This window comes from Sardina pilchardus, chromosome 9 (assembly GCF_963854185.1).
Source record: "Sardina pilchardus chromosome 9, fSarPil1.1, whole genome shotgun sequence".
Lineage (NCBI taxonomy): Eukaryota > Metazoa > Chordata > Actinopteri > Clupeiformes > Clupeidae > Sardina > Sardina pilchardus.
The window spans coordinates 19095875-19118368 of NC_085002.1; the positions used below are offsets into that span (position 1 = coordinate 19095875).

The following is a 22494-nucleotide window of genomic DNA, read 5'->3' on the forward strand; positions in this document are numbered from 1 at the left end:
AAGGTTTTATAAATAAGTTATAAGTCAAAGTACCAGGAAAGGCAAAAAGACAAAGAAACCACACGTGTTACATTATACCTAACAAAACTTTATGCTGTGACACTTTGACAAGATAAACCAAAACATATGTTCATTGGCTTGCTTTCATGATTACATGTAATCAAATCAACATTGACCATTATTTAAAAATAAAACATGTTTTAGTGTCCATGGCATTTCATCTGTTCAATGTCACACCACCTGTAAAAGACCAAGCTGAATTTTCAGCTAAGGACAAAGCAAACTATTATTCAAAATTGCAGTGATAAGACAGCAACACATAAAAATTCCAGTTTGTGTAAAGATGCAGCCTGTGGGTGACTGCTGGAAACACGGTGCAAAGGCAGACAATGTACAGTGGCAGAGCAACAGTATGTTTATGAAGAACAAATATGAGTTCCATAAGGAGAGAGAGAGAGAAAAAAGTGACTGTCAGCTGACACGACCAATATACAGTAAAGTGCTTTCACAGGCAAAGCCACCAAAGGCAGAGATGGCTAACAGACCAGGCAAATAAAGAGAATATCATCTATGGCATTGTGGATCGACAATCCACCAGGTGTCAAAATCTGGCACAAGTTATGAGACAGAGATAAATAAAAACGTGAACGGCTGCTGAAAAACAAACATTTTCTGGATACAATGTCATTAATGCCATCTGTTATTTAAATTAAGTAATTTTGTACACTAGAGCATGGAGGCCTTTTTTTTCCAAGACAGTCACTAACAACTATGAAGCATACAACAACAGCTCCAGTCTGGCTGTTATAAATACACTTCATTGCATCCTCATAGGAGTTCGACTGCAGGCCAGTTGGGCGGTCCCGACCCAAATAACCGAAGAAGATAAAACAAAAAGAACACAAAGGACTCTAAAACAGCTTCCTGATTTCATCATAGCTGGTTCCTTGACCCCTGAGAGCCGTGTGTAGTGGTGGTTCACGGGCTAGATACTCAGGTGTGTGTGTGTGGGGGGGTGCGTCCTCAAGAGGCTGAGGCAAAGCTGAGGCAAAGCTGGCAAATAGTTTAGTTCAGTCCCTACAAATGAACGCACAGGTTCACACAGAGAGGAGAGGCACGTGAAGACCAAACGGTGGTGCTATTCCTGATAGCTGGGTGCCTGTGGGGAGGTCTCTGAGCAGCAGGAGCACAGAGCCCGACATCTGTGGCAGGGCTGTTCCAGCACCACATTCACTCCCATTCCGATGGGCTTCGGCCGACTCCTTGGTTCGTCTCTTAGAAGGCAGAGCCATCGCACACAATGTTTTGTCCTCTTCCAGGGAACAGCTCCATCTGCCAGTAGCGTGGATCAGCATACACTAGAGGATTTCAAAAAAGACCGTTTTTTCCCTTCTTTTCTTTTTAACATGGTGGCCAGCTCAAAGAACTAAAAATAAGGCAGAACTTAATGGCCTCTTAATGAACCATGACAGTGCACGGCAGGTTTGGACTCACCCATATCTCCAGGGCCAAGCCAGAGGTTGAAAGAGCTGCACTGTTTCTGGCAGTGGTGGACAGGCAGCACCCGCAGCGTGGGCTGGCCCTCTCCTACGACCAGCCAGCCCAGCACCTCCACTCCCTGCCACACACAGAACAACCGTATTACTGACAGACTGATATACAGTCACAAACAACTACATACTGTTTTCAGTATCTACAGAAACTACCTTTACAAAACAGAGCAGCTCAGCCTATCATGTTACAGGATGAATATGGCCTGCCGTTGGCAGTGCACATTATGTCACGGTCTAAGCTTTGATGCCAGCAGCACAGTAACCAAACATTCCTTCTACCAACTGATTTAGGTCCGAAAAGTGGCCTATCTAAATGTTGCTGCTGGGTAGTGTGTGTCGGGATGTGTCCTCCTCGGGCCCACTCACCCTGGTTTGGGAGCTGGTGCTGTGAGTGACTTGGCAGCGCTGCAGCATCGTTCCTGCACTGTCCAGCAGGTGACAGAGCTCTGCTTTGGGGAACAGCCACCGCAACACTTTCTCCCTGGCCCCTGTGGCGAATCTCCTGCACCCAACCAAGGATGATAGAGAGTGCAGAGAGACAGTGATTAAAAAATAAATCAGTAAATAAAATAAATAAAAGGAACTTTATTGGGAGCTCTCTAGTGTGCGGCTCTTCACTTTTCTTTGAAACGTCTATTTTTGATCCTGCACCCGAATAATATGGATGTGTGTTATTAAACTGTATTTATAAAAAAACAAAATCGCCCCTTACTAACCACATGCAGAGTAATTTAGAGTGTAAGTGTTCTGGATGTCAAGAACTCTCTCACATAGGAGTATATGACCACTTTGTTCATAGTACCTAGAATATTTTCCCATCTACATTTCCCAGTGATCCAAAATGTGTGTAAATGATAAGTGAATGTGTGTATACCAGAGCAGGGTGAAGTTGGCGGGGCCCTGGGGGAAGTGCTCTTCATGGGAGAGGCTGCTGTCCTGCTCCTCTAGCAGGATACTCATGGAGGCTGCGTGGGCGGAGTAGAGCTGCTCCAGCTGATGCTTCTGCAGGGTCAGAGACTCACCGCCCTGCCGCAACACACACACACACACACGCGCACACACACACACACACACACGTTAGCCTACTTGTTATGTAACTATACAGTAATAGTTCGCAAAAACTATTACATTTTTTTTTTTTTTTTTTAAGTGTCGAGTAGGCCAACCCTGAAGACAAAACTGCAAACTAGAGTGGAAGTGAGACTGCCGTTCAGGAAATGGTGCCAAAATGAGGATCTGTGCTTCTAAGGTGCCAACACTCCGGTTATAAATGAGTTTTGAGGGTTTACTAATGCAGAATTTGTGCAAATCTTGAAAAAAAACAAAACATCTAATGACGTAAAACACCTAAATCGTGATTTTATATGGTTGTGATGCATCACAGGTAAGTAAGTACAGATACAGTACACCGAGTCAAAGTTCCTCCCCAAGATTCGTTCAAACTTTGTTAGCTCAAAATATCACTTATTGATTCAAGACACGTACAGCTCCATGGGTTTCTTATGCATGCCAAACTTCATTCAAATCTATGATCCAATCCAAGTGTGATGATATGACGCAGACTTCTCCAGAGGCAAATGTTCCTGACTTAAATAAAAATGTTTCGTTGTATAAGAATCGTCAATAGTTTGCTTAAAAACTGTAAACACAATGTCAAGCTATACAAACACAAACTTTGCCTCTGCTTGCTGAATTTGCACACACCTCTGGGAGGCTAAACATACCACTGATCTCCTTTCGTAGTATACCCCCTGGTTGCCCTAATATTTTGTTTCATCTCCCCTTCCTATCTCACCCTCCACAATGTATAGCATTCTGTATAGCATGTGAACCATACTGTACAAAGCCATGTTTGTCGTGAAAGGGACATCTCTCTCGCAGTACCAACAGCAGAGGCAAACTCACCTTGAGTAAGACAGGTTGGGGTCTGGCACGTAGCCCAGTGAAGTCTGTGTGAGACTCAGCGAGCTCTGTGACGGCAGAGACATCTGCACAGCCAGAGCAGTTTACCAGAGCTTGCTGTATGGCCCCAACACTCCACCACTCATGAAATCCTGCAAATACAGTGCCATTATAGTAATGAGATGTGCTACACTGTCACTGCGTGTGTTTGTATTTGTGTATGTGTGTGTGCGTGTGTACCTTGTTCACACTTATGTGTATTTTTTGAACAAACAAAAGACATTTTGTTATAAAGGGGCTTTACAGAGATTGTGAACCCTGAGAATGATAAGCCTGACATGGAAGTCTTAAGCTGCCCAGCAACTACTTAGAGTTACAAGTTACCAGTGTGTTTATTTGTTTCTTACAGTCAAAGCATCCATTATTACCAAGGCCATATGGCAAAGCATGACATCAAGGTATTCATTTCTGGTTCAGTACTTAAACAAATAAGACAATCCTACCGCAATATGTAAGATACGCAGTTACTTTACCTTGCAGGTTATACTTCTTGGCAATAGGCAGTGACAGTAGCCGCACATGACTGAGGGGGGAAGACCAATTATGACTGCCTGAGTCTAGTGACCCCAAATGACGAGGATGATGTGGGTAGGTGAAAGCCAACACAGCTACCACCAGGAAGCCGATAGCTACAACAAACTGGAAACACAGAAAACTTTTAATTGCCTGTGGCTTGACCACATAGAAGGAGCACCACTGAAGGTGTGGAGGACAACTGATAAACCTGTGTCTTTTATACATTTTGGAACAAACTCGATGAAAATAAGGAATATTGACTATTAAACTGACTCAACACCTGTTGACCTGTGAGGTCATAAGAAATGATATCAATATCAAAGCATAAGCACAAAGTACATCATCTCTGATCATTTACCACCTTCATCATCGATTCACTTATGTTATAACAAGAGCACTGGATTGGATTCCTACCTTGATGGTGGCTCGCAGAATGGGAAATTGGGGTGGCTCCCTCCGTGGTTCGTTAGTCTCCAATACTTGTTTAATGAACTTCTCAATCTCCCTCTCGGACATGCCATAACGATATCCGGACTGCCGTAAAATGTCGATGCTTTCAGACAGTTTGTCATAGATGCAAGGTTCACTCAACGTTGTGCCCATAGCGATCCCACTGGTTCCTGCTCGTTTACCGTTGAGTAAGGTTTGAAATCAGCTTCAAGAGGATGAGGATAACAAAGCGTTTTTGGAAGAGATAGACATGCCGTAAACTCCGTTTCCGTGTTGGAAGAGACGGGACTCACTAGGCTCAACAGATAGGCACACAAATGACAGATATGAAGCTCTTGTTATTCGGGTGCGATAGTTCCAGATATAGATCCACCAATATCAGCACACTTTTGGAATCCGTTCAGTAGAAGTCCATAGCAGCGTTTCAGAAGCTGGAGAAGACACACTTATCCCATATCACGTGAAAATTCCTTTGCCTTCATCGTCGATGACTTCTGCGATATGAAATAAACAGATTCAGTTAACATTAGTAATTTATATTAACAACATAAGATTTCCTTACTATCTCAAAGTCAATGTCAAAGCCAATATTACAACAAGTGTAATTACAACAGATGATATGTCATATAGAGATGAGTTACTAGTGTAAAATAAGTGTCTTGTGTAATAAGGTAACGTTAACGCTAGCCCAAAACTGGCCAGGTAACATTAGCTAAATGCTAATAACAGTATCGACAGCTAGCTTATCGTTGTAGCAGCAGCCCACAGCTAGAACCATAGCTAGGCTAGAACTAGCTTACCACACTAGCTAAACAACTGCTCAAGTGTGCCAGTACTTGTCTTTCGTTTATGTCTGAAACACTATGCACAAAACTAGGTATACTCACACTTAAGTGACATTACTAGTAAGTCCGTTTGCTTTTCATGACCAATTCCTACCAATACATTGCGGTGGCCACCAAACCACCAAACTTACTCGATGACACTTCACCTCCACCAGAGCATAGCAGCCCAGCCAGTCTACTTATTCGACGTTCTCTGCCTCCACCTTCCACTGACTGGTTCGAAACCACCACTTACATTTTACAATCCGCAGATTCGACTAACTGTCAGTTGGCCATTTCTGGAGCAATTTAAAAAGGTATAATTCAGTAAAACTGCCATGTTGATGTAAATTATTGTAGTTCATATACTGTTAGTCTTTGATAGATTATTTTAGTTGACGATGAAAGTACACAATCGAATCATCATGTAGCTAAAACAAAATAACTTTTTGCGCTTTATTTTTTAATACGATTTCTATGGTTTCTGTTTTACCCACAACCATACAATTATTGTTGCAGTGGCCAGTCAAATCAGGAGATTATTATTTGGCAAAGCACAAATTATCCTTTATACGGCTATGCGCAGAGCTAGAGCTAGGCCTACTACACATGCCTACCTCTACCTGTCAAATGAAGTGGGCTCACATGGGCTGCATAACAGGTGAAGAGCACGCCTGATTACCACCATCCCTTAACACACTTCTCATTAACCATCTGTTCCAGTTTATTGGAGTAAGTAATGCTAAGTGGTTATTGCAAGAGGCGCAGCGATATTTTTTTTGTGATTCTGTGTACATTGTACAAACAATAATAAACTGTAGTGTGTTCCTGAAGTGATTTACTTACGTTTTTTGATTTTATTACGAAATAGTAATAAAAAAAGGTTAAAGTTAGACAAGCCATTTATTTAAACGAACTCCATAAAGTGTGACTACGATAGGGGGCGCAATCTGAAGACTAAGACGAGCACCCAGACCAGCATGCCTTCTTTTACCAGTCGCCCTTCTCCCTGCATTGTTTAGGATCAGCTGTGCATGGATCTGAAACCCCACCCAATGAGGAAGGACAAACCATAGGGAGGAACAGGGACTGCAAGAAAACAGAGCGAGGGGGCCTTTTACGATAGTGTCGATCATTACAGGGCAATAATAACGATTATTGCCGTTTTCAGTGCAATTTTCTCCCAGGAAGAGGAAGGAAGTCTATATTGCAACATTTCTCCTACTGTGCGCCGCGACGGTGAAGCTAGTCAGCTGATATTTCGTTAGCAATTTCCAACGAGCGGCGACAAAATGATTGCCTTGATTAACAAGCTTCTGGACTGGTTTAAAGCCCTGTTTTGGAAGGAGGAGATGGAACTGACATTGGTTGGTTTGCAGTATTCGGGGAAGACGACCTTTGTAAACGTGATTGCGGTATGTGATGATTTTTTGACTGCGTATAGTAATATTGCAAATCATGATTTTCCTCCGAGGTAGCGGTCCCGTGATTGACGCTGCGCCCCCAGTTAATTGCTAAGTGTCGTATTTAGCCGAGGCAAGAACGCAGACTATTACACCGTAAAAATACGATGTCATCTTGGCTTGTTTTGCATGTGGTTGAAGTTGCCACAGCGTAACTGCAAAAAGACAATGCTGGATGACCGTGTGGGCCCAGAGTGTTGCTAAAGCGTGCGTAAATGAGCGGCGAGAGCTAGCCCCAGTTCATCATATGATGTGCAGAGACCCGTTATGACGGCATCCCGTGTGACGTTGGGTGAATGAAAATGGAGTCCTCTCAATATTTGCTCGGTAGTTAAATGCATCTGTGATCCAAAAACTACATTTGTCGGCCACATTGGCCTAAATCCGGCCAGGAATGCCCAAGACGGAATTGGTGTGTGGATTAAGCTAGTTTGTAGTGACCGCTCGAAATACACTGCTAGCTTTCGGCTAAAGGGGCAGAATCTTAGATCGAGACCGACGCTGACCTATAAGTTGTAAATCATGCAGATTACGGTTAGATATGTCCATGGCCTACGTGACTATTTCACAGGATGAATTGAGTGCAGTTGTTGGTTTTAACACCTTATCCAACAGCCACAAAGGTTTTTGCAGGTGTTGGGCCTACTGTAGCTTATGCCTGGTCAAAAAGGTTGCTAACCTCAAACAGACCTATAGCGTCATCATTCTTTGACATGACGTTTGGTAGTTGAGTGGCATGCTTCCTTTCGTACTTAACATCGAAACGTTTAAATATTTAGATTAAACATTGATAAGCGAGGTCAAAGACCCACAGAGCTGTCTGTTCAAATGTTATGTTGGAGTTCACTGAAGCAACTCCTTTTCCAATAGGTAGAGGTGTGTGTGTGTGTGTGTGTGTGTGTGGTTGTGTGTGTGTGTGTGTGTGTGTGGTTTTCACACCGACCTAAGCAGTCAAGTTTTTGACATCACCTTTTAACACTGACTGATGAGGTATGAGTAGCCTTCAAACAAAACAAAAGGCCCACTTTATAGAAGCCATCATTGTTTCAAAAAGTGATGTTCATTTAACATGTTCATGGTAGTTTTGAGTTTGGCTGGGACCTTATGCCAGTTAATTGTGAGGATGATTTAGAATGTTTAGCAGTCTGTAGTGATGTAGTTGGTTTATCCTTAGCTCAAGTCATATTCAAGTCATAGTGTCATGAACATTTCTCATCATGATTCAAGTCATGGTTTCATTAGTTTTCATATTCTTCCAGAGCAAGCTACACCCCCTCATTCTGTGTCATTGAGAAAGGCCCCAATTAGCTTGTCTGGTAAGGCAAACAGGATGTTGTCAGCTGGGTCTGCTGAATCATGACATTTGTACATTAGTGAGTCAGTCACAATATAATCAGTTTGGACTTACTTGTGTTGAGGTGGGCTTTACAGAGTCATATTAGCGTGATGAATGTGCTTGTTTTCAATTAGATGTCATTCAAAGTGCTTCATTTTATTCAGATATCACTTTGATAAAGACTATAGTCCATCACTACATCACTGGCATAATTGACTTGCCATGCATCGAACCTTTGAACCCAAGCTCCAGTTTCTTCAGTGTGATTATGTTTAGTTTTGGATACACTTTTTTAATTAGGTCATCATAACAATTTCATTATCATCATCGATCATTGCAGAGAGATGATCTTTCACTCTTTTTTTGTGATCTGTGAAATGTCATTAGAAATCCTAACATGTTACTGAGATGCAGTGTGTGAAAGAACAGCCATATATGAAGATATGTCCTATCGGATTCCTATTTGCTACTTGGCTGTCTTCCGTTGACCAGCAAAAGCTTGTTATGGATACCATGTCTTAGCATCTTGTAAGATGTTATAATTTGTCACCCACCACTCTGTCTAGTTTTGCTGCACACCGTGAGTTAAGTTGTCTGCCATAGCTAATGAGTATTCCACCTGCACCGGAGGAGAATGCTGGCCAGACTTTGTGGAAGGTCATCCGTGTATAAATTCACACCTTTGGCAAGGACATAAATTTAACCTCCTCATTGCCCCACCCTCTACTCGCAATTCCTTGCCGGCTCACATCGTTCGAAATCGCATCATCTTGCCAGTTGCCAAGCCTCCTTTTATCAGAGGATCCATCACCAGGGCTGTAGTTTAGTGACACATTACATGACAAATTCATTTTGACTCATCCTGAAGAGGAAGAGTATCAGAAGCCTGAAATAGCTTGTCTGCCATCAGCAAAGATATGTGATGATTTCTTTTGAAACCTTTGAACCAATGACAACTAATGAGTTAGTGGGTAATGCAATGAAGACCCCGTAAATAGACACAGGCAGATTGGAAAGGTATATGTGCACGTAAGCTTTGATGGTATTGGATAAGGTGTAGTCGATTAGATCACACTGTCCATCACAGGCTTGGTTTGTATACTGTTTTGGCTGTTTCAGTTGGTGATTTCTACAGATCTTTACAGTAATTTCCTGTGTATTAGCCGCATTGTGTATAAGCCACAGGACAGTGTTTTATGCAAGTTGAAAGAAACAAAACCATATTAATACCATATTAATTGACCCCATATATTAACCTCATAGCTGAAGAAATTGAGCAAAATCAATGTATAGAAATTGTCTAGAAATTACACTACTGTCTGGTTGTGTAGTGTCGATGGGGCTAGGGCTAGAAAATGCAGGTAATGGTGAAAGGAAAAAACACCTGAGGCATTATATGGCTCTTATACAGAGCTCTTAAATGGAAGTTGAAATAGCAAATGTTTTTTGAATCCATGTAAAGGGCCTTTCACACTGCATTAATATCTGTAATGGAAAAATATTGCTCTACTTAATATGAACGACAACATCCACTTCTAAAACATAATGATAACAGTTTTCTTTATAGTTATTGTTGTTGTTGTGAACGGTGCTTAACCCACAGCACACTGATATGCTGGCATCATGGAGTCATGTCCTTAAATTCTGCAGATTCGTTGCATGGCTTGAAATTATTAACCCTCTGAGAATGCAGATCATGCACTGTGGAATCAGTGATTTACCCCTGGCTTTCTAGGAATAATTCAGTGTCTGCAGTGTAGGATTGATGGACTGGAAAATGTCTCATGTCACAAACTGCCAGGCTTGTGCTTTGATGGCGTTGGAGGGTAACAGCCTTTGGCAGGTGTGTGGGTATGGGAGGTGTGAGTGAGACAAGAACAGTCTCGCCCTCAGACGGTTCAGTCACTCCTTCTTATCCGTATCTTTTCAAGTCTTTTGCATAACGGTGTGAGCAAGTTTTTGAAACGAAACCCTGTGTGCGTGTGCGTGTGTGTCAGTGTGTGTGTGTGTGTGTGTGTGTGTGTGTGTGTGTATGTGTGATTACATTTTGTGTATTTACGAATGCATTTACTGTTTCCTCTCTGTAGTCGGGGCAGTTCAGCGAGGACATGATCCCTACTGTGGGCTTCAACATGAGGAAGATCACCAAGGGCAACGTCACAATCAAGGTCAGGGCATCAGCCAATCCAGATCCAAACAAACACAAGACCGTTAACCTGAATATAACATTTCTAACATAATTGCTCCTAATTTTGTGTGTGTGTGGGGGTGTTGTAGTATATAATATCATGGCTGTATTTCTTTTGAGACATTTCACTTCATAGTCCAAGCCCATCCTGTAGAACATCAGTCTGATTTTATCACAGTGATGTAAGCAACCGCAGTGATCTGTATCGCAGTATGAGGCCTTGCTATTCATTTGACAGAATTAAGTGAACGTTAGAGTCAGGCATGAGTGAAGACAGGATCCCTTTGGTCTCCACTAAATTCTATTTAGTGGTTCTGATACTGGTGCTTGTCATCTGCTCACACAGGGAGGACAGATCCTCTCGCTAGCCTTGCACATAGCCAAAGTCTGTAAAGTCTCTGGCATAGTTTAACATTTAACATTCAGTCTAGTTGTGTATGTATGTACTGTATATGCATATTAGAAGTCTTCTCAGTGTATGTTTGAGAGCCATGCACGTCTGTGTCCCCATGTGTTGTGTCTGAAGCATTGTGCTGGGCATGTTGAGTTCTAATTGGTGTGTTTTATTCTCCTGGCAGCTGTGGGACATTGGAGGCCAGCCTCGGTTCAGGAGTATGTGGGAGAGGTACTGCCGTGGAGTCAGTGCTATTGTGTGAGTTCTACTGGAGTTGTCCCCGTTTCCACCTTGTTTACCACGCTCTTAGCAGGCCATGATATAGCGATGTTAATCATTGCAATGGCAGACTCGAAGTGAACATTGAACTGAATGATGGTGGAATTCTTCTTTTACTGTTCAGAAGGATTGTAGTGTGGTTTAGGCACATGATGGCAATATGTTTTTATTTTTTTTATTATATTATTCTGAGCACATTCATTGGACAAACTGTTACAATAGTTGGCAAGTACAGCACATTTTCACAAATCGACTTATTTTAACATTATTATATTGTCTTACTTCCTCAGACTGACATGAATTAGTAGGTTTTCTTGTCAGCATTGCTAATAGCTTTGACACCACATGCACTCACATGCAGCCCAACAATCACATTAAACATACCAATTACATTTGGCTGCTTTTTAGCCAAAGCAACTTACAATGTCAAACAGTTTAAGCTTTTTAAAGCAACATCCCTTGTCCTTTTAATGACAACAGTTGATAACACTATTGGGCACTCATTTTTTTTAAGATGTGCTATATGTGGACCTATATGCTGTTGCAATATTTTCTTCAGATCTAATTTTTGTCTTTTGGTTTATGCTTCCTGTGTCATTCAGATATATGGTTGACGCTGCCGACCCTGAAAAGATCGAGGCCTCCAAGAACGAACTGCACAACTTGTTAGACAAGCCCCAGCTGCAGGGCATTCCAGTGAGTACAGCTCAGGCCACGACCAAACCACCCATTTAGAGCCCTGTTTTCAGTAGCACTTCAGCCAAAGCAGTGTAATGCCCTGTTCTGCGGACATTCCTGGAGTGCTTATAGCGATGACCAAGTGACCTACGTTGTAGCAAAGTGTGGCATATGAGAGGTTTTGAAGCAGGAAGGTTCTATGTGGACGGCTTTTCAAACCAAAGAGCTTTTGGGGTTCCCGAGCCTGGCAAATAGTGTTACTTATAGTGTTAGCTGAAGGAGCCACAAGGTTAGACTATAATGCCTTTGTTTCACAGAATCAAATCAAAGACCTGCTAGGTGCTCTAATGTAGAGCCTTTTACTGTGATGGAATACCCTTGCAGTTCAGCGTGCATTACCCCACTGATGACCGCATTGTGGTCCAGTGGCTCTTACCACCAGACTCTTTGATCAGAGGACCATGCGAAAAGAAACGATGACTCCGTTTTTAATGGTGGTTTTTAACCATGTCTTCCAAGTTGAAACTAGCTAAAGGGTGTTTATTGTTTATGAGTTCCAACTGCACGCTGTAAATAATGTGTGTGTGTTCATTTTGGTATGATGCTCTGAGAAGACCCATGTGTGGCCAGCTGGTTAAAGGGCTGTGGGTAGAGTGCTTAGTGCCGATCCATATGCAGCACCTCGGCCCCCACATGGAGCCCCTCCCTCCAAGTCCTGACGAGGGTGGCATCTGTCCCGTATGGGTCCTACCATGAATAATGAATGTGTGTGTGTGTGTGTGTGTGTGTGTGTGTGTGTGTTTGTGTTGAGTAATGACCACCACTGCAGTGCTGTCAGTGCTGTCTGATTTATTGAACCGGGGGAAGAGAGAGGGAGACATAGAGAGAGAGAGATGGATGGATGGATGGATGGATAGATAGAAAGATAAATGGATAGATGGATGGAGGGTAGCAGTGAGAAAAGAATTACTGAGCAAGTGTGTGTTTTTATTTTTCTGTCTGTGTGTCACCGTCTAGGTATGATTATTATACACGTGTGTGTGTGTGTGTGTGGGTGGACAGGGAAAGGGGTGGGGTCAGACAGCTTGTACCGTAATTTCCCTACTATTAGCCGCGGCTTATACATTGATTTTGCAAAATTTCTCCCGCTATGAGGTTAATACAGGGGGCCAGTTAATGTGGTGTTAATATGTTTTTTTTCTTTTGACTTGCATAAAACACTGTCCTGCGGCTTATACACAATGCGGCTTATATGCGGGAAATTACTGTAGTGGAGTCTCTCTCTCTGTCTGTCTGTCTGTCTCTCTCTCTCTCGCCTGCCTCCTTCCCTCCCTCCCTCTCTCCCTTTCTCTCTCTGTAGTCGCTTCAAAGTTAGCATGTAGCCTTAAAGGGCAGGCTGGTTGGTCGACGTGTCTGTCTGTGACTAGACATGGGAGGCCATTAAAGGGGCAGCTGCATCGCTGGGCGGAGGAGGCAGAGGATCCTATTGATTAAGGGCAGTGGCCGAGGGACTCGCAAAGGTCTTAAAGGCTTTACGACTCTGTTCAGAGAGGTGCACAGCGACGCGCCCCATCCGAGGGCTTTTTGTCCACCCTCATCAGGATTTAGGTGGAGCCGCCTAAATTTGGTATCCAGGAGAACTCACAGGAGGACGGCTTTCTAATTGAGTCATAGTTAATTAAATATATTACGATGTCACTTTAAATGAAAATCTGATGAATAATATGCTGTTGCGTCACTTATTATGCTATCATCTTTCACCTAGTATAGTGTCATAAGAACATTGGCTGAGTTTCATTTTTAAAGGAAGATGGTAATGGGTGTTCCTGTTAGCAATGAAACCTTTTCCATTCCGTGCCTACAGGTGCTTGTGTTAGGAAACAAAAGAGATCTTCAAGGTGCCTTGGATGAGAAGGAGCTGATCGAGAGAATGTGAGTGGTTGAACATTTTGCATGTTGAACTCTACCCTTTATTTTGATCGGAGGATTTTAAAATTGATTTTAAAACTCAATCCTGTGCCCTCCAGGAATCTGTCTGCCATTCAGGACCGAGAGATCTGCTGCTATTCGATCTCATGCAAGGAGAAGGACAACATTGGTAAGAATTTATCTAACAACGGGTGTCCCTCCCTAATTTGTGTTTATGTTGCTCTGGACAAAGGTCTGCATTAACCGTAACTGTAACCATGTTGTGAATGTGTGCTAAACACCATGCTTGCATGGAATATTGCTTGTTCATTTTGCCTCTATATTTTATGTATTGGACAAAGGCGTCTTCTAAGCAACATAAGCATAACCATAATAACCATGTATGTATGTATGGTGGAGGTAGTACGCTTTGTACAGTCTTCCAACAGGATATTGATTCACAAGTTTAATCATAGATGTTATTCAATGAGCTTACTTGCCTCCTATCTCCTGATGACCATTTGCTGTTGGTTTGTCTTTGGAGTGCATAGGGTGAATTAAATGGTGTTTATTTGCATTGTGTGTCCCTGTAGACATCACACTACAGTGGCTGATCCAGCACTCAAGGACCAGGAGAAGCTGAACCCCCCCAGCCCTTCATCCAGCCCACCTTGACCTAACCCTGGAGGACCAGCGTCCGGTGCACACACCCACACACACATGTACACATATACACACACATACACACAAACACACGCATACATTTACACATACACAAATACACACACACACACACACACACACAAACTCACACACAAACTCACACTCACACACTCACAGGCTTCTCAAATTTACTGTTCTAAACAAAAAAAAAATAGTAATCCCTCACCGCCCCTCTCATTTCCTCTACATAACCCCCCCTACTCAATCACCACTCTCCCCTTCCCCACTCATTACACATTCAGCCAAGTTCTGTTCTTGTAAAGACATTGTGTAAAAAATATGATTTGCACTGCTTTTTTTCTCTGGTTTTGTAGTTTGTTTTTTACATACACATTTTTTTTACAAGTGACTGACTGGATAGCATTTGGCTCTTTGATAAGTCACTGATCAAATAACGGCTTGTTGTTTACCTTCTTTGCGCTTTTTTGTTGACCTTTTTTTTGTTATTGTTCGTTTGTTTGTTTGATGGGAATCTAAAATGTCTCGTGCTGGTCAGAGGGTTTCATTGTTGGCTTGGTCTCACCTTCAACAGCCACAGTGGAGAGATCCACATGGCATGCTCTTCAGCATTATCATAGTATCAGTGGCCAGAGGTAGATCACGGACAGTCATTTGTGAATTCAGCTGATAATTGATTGCCATCGCTGACTTCCTGAAAAAGGAAAAGTCCCACCCTTGGCTGAGTAGTGATTGTGTGTGTGTGTGTGTGTGTGTGTATGTGTGTGTGTGAGGGAGAACCAGCCTAGTACCAGTTAATCATGGTTTTCTTGGTAGGGGAAGGGAAGTGAGCATACCACCTGCCTCAGTGTGTGGCTTTTCATCTTAAAATCAGAAGAGAAAAAAAAGAACAGTGACGATTGTGCTGGTTGGTCTAACTTCTGAATGCATCTGCAAAACACAGTAGCCATAAAATCAGCTCTCTTTCTTCAGCGAGGTACTTGCATGCAATGACGCCCCTGTCCTCCAAACCCCACCTGCCCTTGCTATGTCGTCTTGGCAATTTATGTTGTGAATCAAACCTGGAAAATTCAATGTGCAAACTATGTATCTTCTTGCCTTTGTCTTGTATTACCAAGCTGTAAGCAAATTTTAGTAATACCTGTATCATGAAGAAAGTGATTTGCTGACAGCTCTTAATGACCTGACCAGACTTGCGTTATGAGATACCGTGTGTGGTCTTGTCCCTCTGTGTAGACCAGGTCAGGCCGTAGCCCAGTCAGTAAAGATGTTAAGTGTATTTATCCCGCAGGAGCAGGAAGCACACGAGTGGCCAGCTTATAGCTCTGGTTGGAGATCTTGTGAGAGTAACTCCTGGCCACTCGGGACGCTTATGTTTTTGTGTATTTACAGCATCAGAAATGAAATGATGTGTACAGTGCTGAGACCATTTGGTTCAAAATTGAATGATGATGATCATAATAATCAGAACCAGCATGTTTGTCCATTATTGGAATAGATTAGATTATAAAAGTCAATATTTTTTATCTGCATCATGTGATCTGTTGTTACATATACCCTCATTAAAGCCATAGTTTGCTCTTTTTAAGCTTTTTTTGGAAGGTTCCCAAATTTTTAAACCCCTTGTATTATTCTCCTGATTGGACACTGTTTTGAACGTATTTCTGAGAGCACAGATTCAGAGGCTTATGCAGAGTTGAACTGAGTGCACATTTTCGGCACATTGTTTCTGTTTCGCACATTCCTGTTGAGGGGGTGGGGACAATTCAGTCTCTTTTGATGCTCTGCGGTCCTCTGCACATCATGGTTTCGGATCCTCCAACAGCTTTGCACTGCTGCTTTGGAAAAGGTTAATACCTTTCGATCTTATGCTTGGTAGTTTGACAGCGTGGGAAGAGTGAGGCAAGACTCGGTGGACCCGTGTTAAGTTTGAAATATTTTCTGATTGGTATGCAATTCGCTTGGATTTGGTTCAGGATAAGGTATATGTTGCACGGCCCGCCATTAGATGTCTTAAATGAACAATGCTAGAATGCATTCCTGGATTTGTGTGTGTGTGTGTGTGTGATTCTTGGATTAGAATCTGTACATCCCCTGCCCCACCAGAAACCAGCAGTTCCAACAGTGCTTACTGCATTCGTTTTGTTCTTACCATTTGTTCCCCCCTTGTCTGCCAGACTCTTTACACATTACACACTAATACACCTGGCTGTGTTGGCTTGGGTTCAGCTGTCTTATCTCTGGGTTTGAACTGACCATGCCATTATGGGAGTCATGGAAACACACAATTCTGTATGAAACCCCCAAAATTCTGTTTGCCAGTTGCCTTTTTACATTTTTTCCCCTTTTCTTTTTTTACTGATTGCCTAAGGTGTTGGAAGGTGTACTGTGTCAGTTTCATTTTTTGAAGGTACGTTTCCGTTACATTATACATATGTACATTTGCAAGCAAACAAACAAACAACCTTTTGGCATGTTTTTGAAGAGTTTCTATTTGCGCTCTCCGATGGGATGTTGTACATAGCAACTTGGAACCAAAACAAACTCTCCTGTCTGTTCAAGTCCTATGAGTTTTTGTGAAAGCTGTGTGCAAAAAAACATATGTATATATAAAGCATAAATTGTTTTATTAGCTTTGTTGGTGAAGGAGTGAGTTGTAATGGGCATAACCTGTTTCTGTTTGGTGGAGGGATCTGTTGGAATAAATGGGGATCACCTCTTTTTTTATTGCATTGGTGAAGGGGTCCTTTTTCCCTTTTCAGTTGCAAAGGAATCCCCTCTCATAATGATTGAGGAATCCTTGGGGTAGTGTGGGGATCACCTGTGGAGGAGAGGCGATTTGAATCGTGTGCTGCATGTAGACGGGCAGTCTGTCACCTCATGGCGGCAGGGCCTTGGGGCTAAGTTTGGCCTGAGATGGCCAGACGAGCTGTCTTTCATACAGCACAATATTTCTTCCTTGTTCTGGCTCTTTGCCTCTCTCTCTCTCTCTCTCTCTCTCTCTCTCTCTCTCTCTCTCTCTCTCTCTCTCTCTCTCTCTCTTCAATAGAGACTCCTGGTGAATTAGACGATTTTGGACTTGTTAATAAACAATTCATTGATAAAGGTTGCTGATATTCTGTGATGTCAGAGCAAAGGAAATAGGTCATACTTCGGCCGAATGTTAGAAGATGCTGCAAAGCCAAACCTTCAGGCTTGAACCCCATACTATAAATATCCTAGTCACCTCTAGGTGGCAGCATTGGCCACTGTTAGCAGTGCTCTTTATGAAGTTAACATCAGGTTGATATTTATACAGTCTATGGTTGACATTAGTCCATGCCTTGTCTCCTAGAAGTCCACAGGTGTATTGATACTGAACTTTTTTTGACCAAGTTTCATCTTTGACTCCCTTCTCTAATTCTTGGTGAGCTCAACAGAGCTCCACCATGGCCTTTGTTTCTCTCTGTTTTCTTCTTTTTTTCATTTGTTTTGAGGTGGTAGTCTATTCAGTAAGCAGTTTGCAAAAAGATAAGAAATTACAACAACAAAAAGAAGAGAACAATGCCCTTCCTCCAGAGTGTAATCCATGATTGGTTTTGAAAGGCTTGGCATTTTTACTGTGTGTTACTAATATCTGATAACTGGGATGCTCTGATATCATGGAGGACTTCTGAGCACACTACTGGTTTTTATCAAGTGCTAGCATCATGGGCTTCACGAGAAGCCCTGCAGCATGAAATCAGTTGTATTCATAATACACTATTTGGTTCCCTTAGAAGAGATGAAGAAAAATGTATGTATTCTATGTATTAATGATGAAAATAGGCTGTTCCTTGCTATCTTTATTATAACTCTATTTCTTTTGGAAAATAACTTTTTAAAGAATTGTTGACATGATAACAAGTGTTTCTGTATAACTTCTTTGAAGAAACTTTCAACTGATGAAAACAGGTGACTTTTATTTTAACTTCTCTTTATATTCCCTTGTCCCTCCAGTGAGAACTGTACATGTTGCTATTGTTATCTTGAGATAATTTAAAGATGAAAAATAAATGATTTCCCACTCAATGAAAGACTTCCGTTCACTTCTTTGTTTTTTATTTTACCCCCGATGGATTTCTTGGAACTTGTACCTGACAAAGAGGTGTGTATTAATTGGCAAAGATATTCAGGAAATGTCAGGCTAATTAATTTTCTGCTCAAAGACACTGGGAGTCTGCTGTTCAGGCACAAAATAATTGGCAGGCAGGTATGCAGTATCTCTTCAGGGACTTCTTTACTGCACAATGCAACCTGCCCATTTTATTGGCTACATTTACAGGCAAGTGTGCTTGGTGCTGATTACAGACCCCAGTGGAATCAGTTGGACTATCTGCTTTCATGATGCTGTCCAGCGTTTTCTAAAACGTCTTGCTCCAACTGAAATTTGGGGGGAGAAATGGAATTTGAAATTGGAAGATATCCAGCTGTTCTTGGCAATGTAATGAATGTCCATGGTATGTTTCATCCTCATATCAGGATGGAAAAAGGCCAAATATGTCTGAAGTAAAGTGAAGTGAATGATGTGGAAAAGTAGAAAAACAAACGTCCTACTTCTACACTTTTTATGGCTGTCAAGTCGGATTGATTTGAACTGAGTATTGATGTGCTTAGTCAGCTGAGTCCCCTGTCTTTCAGTCGTCTTCAGTAAAAACAAATGGCTGCCAACTGATTACATGTGAAAGAGGGTGTGCGGCAGTATAGAACCTGACCAGTAGAGGGCAGTGCCCATCTTCCGAATCCAGACAGACTTGTTGGATCTTGCAGACATGGGAGGCAGAGGGGCTGGGGCTGAGTCGAGTCGTCTCCTCGCCTTTCATCCTTCCTTTGAGGCTCCCTACACACACAATTGACGCAGTGTGGCTTGAGAAAAATCTTGAGTCACAAAAGGCAGTCATTGCTGAGAACACTGTGACGACTCTGGTGGAAAATCTGTGGCGGGGAGACGGCTTTCATGATCACGTCAGCTTTCGTCTTTGTGTCTGGGTCTTGGCTTTATGGTTTTATGCTGGGAATGACGCCTTTTAGATTGTCACAATTCATAAAAAAATAAAGAAAAATGAAATTCAATTGCACTTAATTGTGATTAAATAAAAGTGTTTAAAACATTACTCTTTGGTAAATACAGTAGAACTGCTTCCTAGCTAGTGATTCCCAGAGCATGTAATTTAATTGATGAAGTGACCATGCAGTTGCCTTTTGTCTACAGCCTAAAATAGAAGTTGTTTGTGTGGGGAGAGCGTGTAAAGGCTTTTCTTAACCTGCCTATTCCTAGGGTTTTCATTCAAAGCCTGGCGATACATGCTGGAGCTTTCGGAAAGGGTGTCCCACCGATGTTGATTTTGGACGAAATCTCTCAAGCTGAGCAAGCCTTTTTATGTGTCTGTGTCTGTGTGTGTGTGTGTGTGTGTGTGTGTGTGTGTGTGTTTGTCTGGAAGGAATAGGCTGTTGAGAGCAGGGATGTCTTGATGAGGAGGCCCTTTTAATATGATTGCCATGTCTACCAGTGCCACCATGCTGTTTCTTCTCACGCCTTCTCACCCTCTGATGCTGAGAACGGCCCGACAGGAAGCAGGAAGTGTCCAGCTGGACGCGGTGTGAGCGCGGGCCGTACTGACCCCTGCCCCCCTGCCCCTCCGCCCCGCCGCGCCGACTCCGGACCCTTCCCACTCTCCCACCGGCACCAGTGATGGAGCGCTGACAGACGGGTCGGCAGGGGTTCTCTGTGTGGAGGGTTCTGATCTTCGCGGCGGCGGACCCGGCCTGCGGAGTGCTGGACCCACTCCGGCGCTGTTTGCGTTGCTCCCAGGGCTGGGGCTGGCTGTCAAGGCTGTTGTCATGGCGGCGCAAAAGGGTCTCTCAGGATCGGGGGCTGTATGTCGTCGCCACCCTCACTCTCCCACCCCCCCTGTGCTTTGGACAGGAACAAGATAAACATTGTCCTCTAAGTGTCTACCCCCTCAGAGGGGGACTGTTCACTGCAACACGTTCATACACACACACACACACACACACACTTATTCACATATACATACACACAGTATGTAAAGTTCCTCTCACAGGCGGGTACACACAAGTATCAAAGAGGTGAACACACCCTCTCTCCTCTCGCATGTAAGGGTCATGAAATATGGCAATTGGCAAGTAAACGTGCACTCACCTACTCACTTCTATACATAATGCATGAACCTACAAATAAACATGCAGCAATGTGCACAATGCAGAGATGTTTATGCCCTACTAGACAGAAACACGCTAAGGCATGGCACAGTTGGGTGAAAGTGAATATCAGTCAGGCCATGTTAACCAACACAGTGTTTGTCCTAGTGTTACGAATGAGCAACCATCAATAACACTCCTCAAAAATGTTTTGATAAACACATTAGATGTCATTGAGAGTGTATGATCAAATCAAATGATCAGTAAACACAGAACGAGGCTATGTAGAAGTGCTTGCTGCTTCTCAGCCATTCTTTCTTCCCTCAAATCATTAAGAGACAGTTATTTTTCATGCCACCCTTCTGTCATCAGCTTCACCGAACCTCTTTACCATTCCTATGGCCATAAGTCCAACACTAAATACCCCTCTGTCTACTGTAGATCTACTTCTACAGATACACTGACTACTTCGCTTATAATACATAGATACTTTATGACTAGGCCCACAGATGTGCATAAATGGTGTATACTACTAGGCTGGCTAGTCCCTTGTGTTGCAGTATAAAATAAGTCCCTTTTCCTTTTGGCTCAGACAGTGGCTGTCATTTAAAGAGTCACTGAGGCCATTCCTTGCCAGTCGGATGGGCCCACTGTTTCCGGTCTCACAGAGTGAATCTGTATGCCTGTGGCCCGTCAAAACACAGGGCACATTCTGTCTCCTATGGGGCTGTTCTTTGAGACGGAGTTCCCTTTGTCAGTGACGCAGGTGGGGGCTTTCTGAAGGACAGACGTGGGCCTCGCTCTTTCAAACCTGTTTGTGTGTGTGAGGCCGTAGTGTCATTCACTCGCTCGCTCACGTGAGCGGAGAAAAGGGCAGCAGTTGACCACTGTTAAACCCTCTCAAATCCAAAGTGGAGACCCATGGCAAGCACAGTGGCATGCAGTGCTGTGCTGAATATTCAGCTCACAGTTGCCCTGGATTAGCCTTTATACTACACCCGGTTTAAAATGCCCCCATTCCATTTTAGCATGCATTACACATCTGGTAAGCACACAAGACAGCCATGGTGATAAACACTAAGCACTTAAACTGCGCTGGGAAAGAAGCCATCATTTAAACATTCATTCATCTACTGCATTAAATCGCTGCCAGCACCCGTATTGTGAATTACAAGCCGAAAGACCACCAAAGACTCTTTTATAAAGGAAAAAAAAAAAAAAACTTCACAGGTCAAGCTTTTGATGCCGAAGATGTTTGTGTACTCAGCTGTGCAGTTCATTACAGACACACTTGATGGTTTTTGACCAAGGCCCTGAAGAGCTAACGACCTCGATTTCATTTAGAGGCGGCGTCTGGTCCCTCATATTAATGAACCCGGCAAAACGGCTCTAAATAGGACCGGTCGGTGTTCAGGCCTCACGTGCAACAAGTTCATGTGGAAGACGGAGCCAAAGTGTCCCGCCAGGGGAGGGGTGTGAAGGGACCGAAAAAGAGAGTGAAAAAAAAGGCCCCCGTCGTCAGGGTAACGGCTGGGGCAGCGGGGCAGAGACTGAGGGTCTGTATTCACACTCGCTGCTCTGGTCCCACTCAGAGTCTCTGGAGTACACACTTGAATGTGACAGTAGCTTAGCAACCCCCTCGGTGGCTGGATATGGGTATTGATATGCACTGAGGGGGCTCAAAGGAGGAGGGAGGGTGGTGGTGGGGGATGGGGGGGGGGTCAGGAACAATAGTGTCCTTATGAGAACCTCGATTCCTTGTGGTGTGCTGAGCGACTAACGTGGGAGGACAAATATTCCGTCCGAGAGAACTGAGCCACCCTGAGCCAACCAGGCGCAGAAACTTCCCAGCATCCCAACTCCAACCCCCACCCCCCCCCCACCCACCCAACCCTCTTTCACTTCTGTTTGTGCATCTGTGTGTGAGAGAGACAAGGATAGAGTGAGGGGAAAAGAAAGAAAGAAGAGCAGAGGGAAAACATCATGTGTTAGAAAACAGACAAGATTTGAGTGAGTGACTGGATTGTTCACTGTTGTTGATGGGTGGTTCACCCTTTTGTCTACATTTACATTAAGACTTGC

General features: G+C 43.2%; 2 protein-coding genes across 3 annotated transcripts; one reads left to right on the plus strand and one right to left on the minus strand.

Annotated features, from left to right (window-relative positions):
* Positions 1-67: 67 nt before the first annotated feature.
* c9h6orf89 (chromosome 9 C6orf89 homolog) lies at positions 68-5851 on the minus strand. Of its 2 annotated transcripts, none has more exons than XM_062546154.1 (8): positions 5458-5851; positions 4446-4975; positions 3989-4154; positions 3459-3607; positions 2428-2579; positions 1920-2055; positions 1495-1618; positions 68-1358 (listed from the first exon to the last, which is right to left on the minus strand). In XM_062546154.1, exons 2-8 carry the CDS (start codon positions 4632-4634, stop codon positions 1276-1278), a joined length of 999 nt encoding a protein of 332 aa, XP_062402138.1. In that variant the 5' UTR covers positions 4635-4975; positions 5458-5851; the 3' UTR covers positions 68-1275. The 2 variants fall into 2 exon arrangements, with proteins under 2 accessions (XP_062402138.1, XP_062402137.1); XM_062546153.1 differs by having other exon boundaries at positions 5369-5851.
* A 441-nt stretch (positions 5852-6292) lies between these two features.
* Positions 6293-16959, plus strand: arl8a (ADP-ribosylation factor-like 8A). The gene is made up of 7 exons (XM_062546155.1): positions 6293-6720; positions 10192-10272; positions 10871-10944; positions 11568-11661; positions 13508-13575; positions 13671-13741; positions 14145-16959. Exons 1-7 carry the CDS (start codon positions 6598-6600, stop codon positions 14192-14194), a joined length of 561 nt encoding a protein of 186 aa, XP_062402139.1. The 5' UTR covers positions 6293-6597; the 3' UTR covers positions 14195-16959.
* The last annotated feature ends 5535 nt before the right edge of the window (positions 16960-22494 follow it).

Bases quoted from the DNA above. Each gene is read 5' to 3' on its own strand.
- arl8a (XM_062546155.1), top strand. From the start codon at position 6,598: ATGATTGCCTTGATTAACAAGCTTCTGGACTGGTTTAAAGCCCTGTTT. The intron at 11,662-13,507 runs GTGAGTACAGCT...CCGTGCCTACAG, and splicing joins CCCAGCTGCAGGGCATTCCA to GTGCTTGTGTTAGGAAACAA. The intron at 13,742-14,144 runs GTAAGAATTTAT...GTGTCCCTGTAG, and splicing joins CAAGGAGAAGGACAACATTG to ACATCACACTACAGTGGCTG.
- c9h6orf89 (XM_062546154.1), bottom strand. From the start codon at position 4,634: ATGGGCACAACGTTGAGTGAACCTTGCATCTATGACAAACTGTCTGAA. The intron at 4,155-4,445 runs GTAGGAATCCAA...CTGTGTTTCCAG, and splicing joins TTCTGCGAGCCACCATCAAG to TTTGTTGTAGCTATCGGCTT. The intron at 2,056-2,427 runs GTATACACACAT...GGTTGGGTGCAG, and splicing joins GCCAACTTCACCCTGCTCTG to GAGATTCGCCACAGGGGCCA.